Source organism: Stegastes partitus, unplaced genomic scaffold (assembly GCF_000690725.1).
Source record: "Stegastes partitus isolate 25-593 unplaced genomic scaffold, Stegastes_partitus-1.0.2 Scaffold1089, whole genome shotgun sequence".
NCBI classification, from domain to species: domain Eukaryota; kingdom Metazoa; phylum Chordata; class Actinopteri; family Pomacentridae; genus Stegastes; species Stegastes partitus.
Window position 1 is genome coordinate 173,096 of NW_007578820.1, and position 7,388 is coordinate 180,483.

The 7,388-nt window shown below is 50.2% G+C and overlaps 1 protein-coding gene across 1 annotated transcript in view; it reads right to left on the reverse strand.

Annotated features, from left to right (window-relative positions):
- The window catches only part of pik3c2b (phosphatidylinositol-4-phosphate 3-kinase, catalytic subunit type 2 beta), a 36,390-nt gene extending 31,720 nt beyond the window's left edge, over positions 1-4,670 (reverse strand). The window contains exons 1-2 of the mRNA XM_008295948.1: positions 4,516-4,670; positions 1,900-2,756 (exon numbers count right to left, since the gene is read on the reverse strand). Coding sequence (XP_008294170.1) covers positions 1,900-2,742 — 843 coding nt within the window. The 5' untranslated portion in view covers positions 2,743-2,756; positions 4,516-4,670. The remainder of the gene's footprint in view (positions 1-1,899; positions 2,757-4,515) is intronic.
- Between the last annotated feature and the right edge of the window lie 2,718 nt (positions 4,671-7,388).

A 7,388-nucleotide genomic window follows, 5' to 3' on the forward strand; every position in this document is an offset into this window, starting at 1 on the left:
GACTAGGGTTGGGGTGAGAACTGGTCCAGGGTTGGTGTTGTGGTTAGAACTGGTCTAGGGTTGGTGTTGTGGTTAGAACTGGTCTGGGGTTGGTGATAGAACTAGTCTAGGGTTGGAGTTAGAACTGGTCTGGGGTTCGTGTTAGAACTGGTCTAGGGTTGGAGTTAGAACTGGTCTGGGGCTGGGGTTAGAACTGGTCTGGGGTTGGTGTTGTAGTTAGGACTGGTCTAGGGTTGGTGTGAGAACTGTACTAGGGTTGTGGTGAGAACTGGTCCAGGGTTGGTGTTGTGGTTAGAACTAGTCTAGGATTGAGGTGAGAACTGGTCTGGGGTTGGTGTTGTGGTTGGAACTGGTCTAAGGTTGGTGTTGTGGTTAGAACTGGTCTAGGGTTGGGGTGAGAACTGGTCTGGGGTTGGTGTTAGAACTGGCTGGGGTTGGGGTTAGAACTGGTCTAGGGTTGGTGTTATGGTTAGACTGGTCTGACTGCTGACCCTAGACTGGGTGGAAACACCGGTTGTGGTGACACAATGTGACACCGAGCCAGGAGTCAGAGCAGCAACCTGAACACAAACACTGAAGGCTGAGAATAAACTGATGTGTAATCTTCCTCTGGCTGCTTCTTCCTGGAGGCCAATCAGAACACACTCTGCTGAGTTTAGCGACTTTATGAGGATGCAGCTGCTGCACAGCTGCTGCTGTTAAAACAACATTCACACCGAGACTCACGTTCATGGAATCCAGTCCGAGTCAGGAAACCCGTGGCTGCTCCGCCTCATGGTGTTTCATAAATGTGCTCATTGGAGCCAAAAACTAAGTTGTGCTAAATTTTTGGCTGAATTCTGAGAATTTTAGATGTTTCAGACCCGGATTTGTTATATTTTTACCCTCGAAAAAACTTGTGAATTTTTCTCCGTTTCAGTGTCTCCAGAAATAAAACTCCATCAGACAGTAAGTGTTCTGAGGACTCAGACAGAACAGTTCCATCAGAACCACTGAATGGATCGAGCAGGACACGGTTTCATTATTGATCCCACAAAGTTCCTGTCAGTGTCTGTCTATGGATGGATCCATGGTTCTGTTGAGGCTCTAACATCAGTAGAACCTGATGTGGTGAAGTTGGACCAGACAAGGTTCTAGGTTTTAGACTAAATGTTGATGTGGATCATTGGTTCATGTTCTAGATGTTGGTACTAAATGTTGGTACTAAATGTTGGTTCTCTGTGTTGGTTCTAGGTGTTGGTTCTAGATGTTGGTTCTAGGTGTTGGTTCTAGATGTTGGTTCTAGATGTTGGTTCTAGATGTTGGTTCCTGGTTGCTGGACATAAACAGTGAAGAGAAAACACCCAGACTGACCCACTGATGGGTTCTGAAGCAGAATTCAGAGCTTCCTCTGTGCAGAAACAAAACATAAAGATATCCAGCAGACATAACCATTTACAGCTTCTTCCTGTTCACATGTGAACTAATTATTTTGTAGGTTCTGTGCTGTTGGTGGGACCAAAGACTCCCGAAGACGTCGCTGTGAGAAATGATGCTGAAAACCTTCCACCGTTTTACAGAAGAAACATGAATGTGCAGATGAATCGGTGGTGATCAGGATCAGCCTGGTGAAGGTCATGCTGATTCTGGAGAGAAACATTTACTGCATGTTTGTTTTAAAGCGACTTAACTTTTCCTCACCTGGAGACCGGCACACACATCGGATGTAGTCCGACTGGGCTTACAGTAGATCACCAGGGTTATATTTAAAACATATCCCAGATCTGTTGGTTTTCTTTAACATTCATACGATTGTTTGCAGGTATGACCACAGATCACCTCCAGCCAATCAGAAAACACTAAGATTCCCTGACTGGGACCAGAAAACAGTCAATCAGGGTGGCTGGTTCGGGGTCTTACCGGGTCGGCCGACACTCTCCGCTGGTTCTTGTTGCTCTTGGGAACAGGTACATACGTCCTGGGTGGCACCTGAGGGGGGAGGGTTTTACTGCGAGCCACGGGCTTCCCTGATTGGTCCCCGTTGGCTCTGCGGCCTCGCATCGGTGGCGGCCGGCTGTCATTGAGTCGAGACAGCGAGTCGTTGATGTTGTCGTAGTTCAGCTCTGTGGGCGGCACTTTTGGCGGATCCACGTCGGGTGTGAACAGGTTCACATCCCGAGCCAGCGTGGACGCTCGAGGAGGCAGGAAGGGGTTCTCTGACAGCAGGGGGATCGGGTTCCTCGGGGGGATGGCAGGGGGAACATCATCCGGAAGAGCAGGGAAGCCTTTGGAGAGAAACCCTGGACCAGATCCAGGAGAGTCTCTGAGGCCAGAACCTGGAGAGTCTCTAAACTTGCTGAGGTCCGGACTGTCCAGGATGTACAGGGACTCTCTGCCGCAGCCTCCCTGGGGAGGCAGCGCCCTGCTGGGGATGGAGGGCGCCGACTGGGAGCCTCCCGGCTGGTTCAGGGAGGAGTCGGACCCAGACAGTCCCCTCAGCAGGCTTCCTCCAGCAGGGATGGGCTGGCTGGGGGCAGGGCAGGGCTGCTCCATGCAGGGGTTCGGGGTCTTAGAGCGGGTTTGGCCTGGAGGTCGAGGTTCGGCAGGGCCGATTCCGCTTTTGTCCTGTTTGAGCCTGGAGAGGGCATCGTATTCCATCTGCAGGGCCTCGGCCAGAACCAGCTCCTTCTGGCTGAGGCCCAGAGCCTCCAGGCAGCTCCAGCCCGCCTCACTGGCCTCCTTCTGGGTCTGGGCCGCCGACATGCTGCCTCCTGGTGCTGCTAGAACAGACAGGACAGAGCTTAGGACCACAGACACACTTCATTCTGCATGCAGGAAAATAAACATGCTAACTGGAACCAAGAACGGTTCTTTAAGAACCTGTGGCTAAGAAGTTCTTTGTGGAACTAACAGCAGTTCTTTGATATGTCTTGTACATTTTGATTTTTTGTCCATTTCTTGTGTTTACTTTTGATCTCTGTCGTCATGTTTTGGCTGTCTGGGTCTGAACTCTGGTTTTACTCTCTGATGAAGCTCAGACTGACTCAGGTGTCATCGTCTCACCTGACAGGTGTTCTGAGACTTTCTGGTCCTCACAGAGACACACAGGCCGATCAATAATCAGTCACCGTGACTGTACCGGTCTGCTGCAACAACATCGTCTCCACGGCAACAAAGCTGATAAGGACCAATAAAACACACCTTTACTGATCACAGGTCAAAGACTACTGCCTGAAGGAGCACCAGGTTTTATGACCAAATCCACACCCAGAGAGTCTCTGCACAGGTTGTTGTTGTTGTTGTTGTTGTGAAACAGCTTTCAGTCTAATGACCTCCTGCAGCTACAAACTACACCAACTCTGTCCAGACAGGTACAGGAATGTTGCTGCTTCACCAAAACAACAAAAACAACAAAAAACAAAATAACTGAAAATACACAACTAGTGGAGAACAGACGCGGAACAACCAGAAGTGACAAAGAACCGCCAACAGCAGACCCCGACCCAGCAGCTGCTCCACAAATCAGAGGAAACATTCCTGCAAACAGCCGGAAGTCACTGAGCCGCCGCTTCCTGTCTGTGTTTGGGACACAGTCCAGTTGGGTTCGGGTCAGTACAGGAGCTGTTTCCACACAAAACACAGAAACCCTGAAGTCAGCAGTTGCTCTGATCCTATCGGTCTGTGCTGAGACAGGTGTGGATGACGTCATATCACACCTGGGAAAACAAACACCCGTTTGTTTGTTTGTTTGTTTGTTGTTCTAACTTTGTAATAGCTCGATGCGGTTCAGTTTGTCTCCTCTGACATCAGGTTTGTCATCAGACAGCAGCTGTCAGAGAAACACGTCTACCGGTGAACAGCTCCTGGTCTGATCAGAACCTTTTATCGGTTCTGACTTTGGTTCACATGAATGTTTGTAAATCACAAGTTTCACTGTTCCAGCTGAGACTTGGTGCGCATGCTCACAGGGGGACAGGTGTTCTGGCTGAAGATGACCGCAGCTGCAGCCTTCGGTCCGCCCACACCGAACCAGAGTCCATTCACTAAACACGCACTTTAAGGCGGCCTGGTTCGGCGGGCGGGGGGGATCCTGCAGCGGTGCTTCGGTGCTGCAAACCTGCGAAGCTCCGTTACTCGAACCCGTCGTTACTTTCTACAGTTCACTATTTAAACGTCGGTTCCGCTGCGGCTGCTCCGGTTCTAACCCAGTTTCTGGCCCGGAGGGCCTGAGAGCTTCGCTCTAATCTGCTCCGATAACACCGATTTGCCGTGATCACATGTGAACCGAACTGACCGGTTCACCCTAAAAAACCGTGAACAGTGCGAGGCCCCGCCGAACCGGAGGCCCGGTTCACGGAGCAGCGGCACCGCTTCGGTTGCCGGATATTTGAACGGACTGTGGTGGGATCTTCCTCCGCAGAGCAACGGCTCAGTCCCGGAGCGACAGAACCGGCCGCAGACACAAGGCGTCACAAGTCGGTTCCGGTGCAGCTACCGGCTGCTGCCCGCCTCCGGCCGCAGGTGTGCGGCTCTTACCTGCTGTCCGCTACGGCCGCCGGGCGGCGGGAGCCATTTTAAAGCGCTTCACTCTTCTCCCTAAAATCCCACCGAAGCTGCGCAGCTTCGGTCGGTTACCGGCTGATGACCGGTGTCCTGGACGGTTCGGCTCAGTCAGAACCAGGCCGCCGGGTCGCTGAGTCCGTCTCCGTTAGCTGCTGAAACAAAGCGGTGCTCCGGCAGCTCTGGAGCCGGAACGAGGCGAGAACCGGGACTCTGTCAGCTGCCGGTGCTCACGCTCCGGGACGACACACACTTCCGGGTCCCTTCACAATAAAGCGACGCTGCTGCACAGACAACCAGTGAGCGACACAACAGACACACAACAGTCGGATAAATACACACTTGGAGGTTCCGGTCCAGGCGTGGCGGCAGCTGGTGGTTCCAGATGTTTGATCCTTGAGCTGCTCCAGGATCCACATCTGGATCATTTACCAAATACAGAGTGAGACCAAAACAGACATAAAACTGTTCAACTGTTTCTGGAACAAGGTGGGTCAGAATGTGTAGAACTTGGTTCTGTCTCCTTTTCTTTAAACACTCAGGAAGCCTTTGGGATCTGAAGGATACCAGAACCCTCCAGACCTGGACTTCAACTGCTCTCTGAGCCACTAAAGTCTCATCAGTTATATGACCGGGTCGGACCCAGGAACGGTTCTGTTTGACTTTCAGCCCAGTCTGAACTGAACTTTACATCAACAGACACAAGCAGCAGAACTTTGTGGAGTTATTTCATGAACAACATCATTAATACACAAACACTGACGACCCAGAAGGTACCAAGCCAGGACAGAACCAGAAGTCAGTTTAACGTCTGCAGGATCCAGACAGAGCTGCTGAGCTTCATGATCCAACAGGCGTTCACCTCTGACAGGTGAGCTGCTGTATCTGGAGCCTCCACTCAGGTGTTTGTTGACTTTCAGCCTCCAAACTGTTCACACTGAGCAGCTTTTCACTCACCTGCTTCCTGTTCACCTGCTCACCTGTGGGATGCTGCAGGTGTTTTTCTGAGAGTTGCTCAGCCTTCCTGTCCCGCCTGTTTTAAAGGTGTTGCTGGCACCTGATTCAGAACGAGTATATGTTTACAGAGATAAACATACTGTCTCTGGACTGGTTTCTGCTGAAAGGTCCAGAGGATCAGAAACAACCTGGTTCTGTTTGATGGTTCCACTCAACGCCCCAACTTCATCTGTGAAGCTACACAAAGTTTCTCACACCAGCTATCCATTATCTACACACCGCTTAATCCTCACCAGGGTCATGGGGGGCGGAGCCTATCCCAGCTGACTCAGGGTGAAGGCAGGTTCACCTGGACAGGTAACCAGTCTATCACAGGGCTACACTTAGAGACAGACAACCAAGCACACTCACATTCACACCTACGGACAATTTACAATCACCAATTAACCTCAGCATGTTTGTGGACTGTGGGAGGAAGCCGGAGAACCCGGAGAGAACCCACGCTGCACGGGGAGAACATGGAGACTCCACGCAGGAAGATTCCGGTGCCCCCACCGGGACACGAACTGGCGACCTTCTAGCTGTGAGGCAACAGTGCTACCAACTGCGCCACCCTGCAGCCCCTCACACCAGTTATGAATCTGAAAAAATGAAACAACCAAAACAACAGTATAAGAACAAATACATGCAACAATCTTCGGTCCTCTCCTTCATCATCCTCCTCCATCAGCAGCTGCTCAGGAGGAAACACCTGCCGCCAGGTGCTGGTGGTTCCTGCAGCAGCTGCTTCCTGCTTCCTGTTTCCTGTTTCGTGTCGTCCTTGACAGTCGCTCCATTTTAGGAGAAGGAAGGTCTGTGTGAGCTCTGGTCAGGGTGGTGAAGGTGCAGCTGTGTACTGAGTGACCACACCTGAGAGCTGCTCCATCACCTGGACGGACGAACGGATGTTTAAACTGATGAACTTTCTCCACCTTCTTGTTGACTCCATCTCTAGGACGGCGCTGGTAAATAGCAGCTTATTAATACCGATACGCGGTTACAGCGGCTTGTTACAGGCGTGGAGGAAACGGAGCAGTTAAAGTAAAGTACTGGCTACTAGCTACAGAGTATTTAATACTGTGTGCAGTACTGCTATGTACAGATCCTACATGTACACAGTACTGGACTGTAACACAGTGTACATAGAGACTGCATGCATCTGTTAAAGTACTTCCAGAGGTCTTTTACCTGTCAGGATAAATGTCATAGTAGTAGTACACATGTACAGATCACATGTATACTACTACTACTACTACTACTGCGTTGGTCCTGACAGGTGACTCTCCTCTGGATGTATTTAACAGACACACGCAGAGTGTATTTACCTGTTAGGATTAACGTAGTGCTAGTATACATGTAGTCTGTGTGTGCTGATGTACGCAACTCTGCTAACAGACTGTTTCCCTTCAGGAGGCTGTGCGGCATCAGAACCAGAACCTCTGAAGTGGGTCTGCATCTCACTGATCAACAGCTTCTTCTAACTATTATTCTATTGTCATTACTCTTAGTAGTAGTAGTGGCGGTAGGAGTATTCTGTGTGAGGAATTAAACGTTGACATGAGTTTGATTCTTTATATTATAATTCATCATTAAACAGATGAACTCATGGGTAATATTGTTCTGTTCTGAGCTCTGTTCTTGATCCATTACTGCCATAACCTGAACAAGAAGCTGAGAGCCTGGTTCTGTTGTCAGTCCTGTAGAACATGTGATGGTTCTGTGTTTCAGCTGATGGATCCGTCTGATGATCTTCATGCTGTGTTTTCTCAGATGCTGTCACATGTGTATTTCACACGTCATCAGACAAACCAACAGAAACAACACATCTGCAAAGAAACTTTCTCATTTATTCA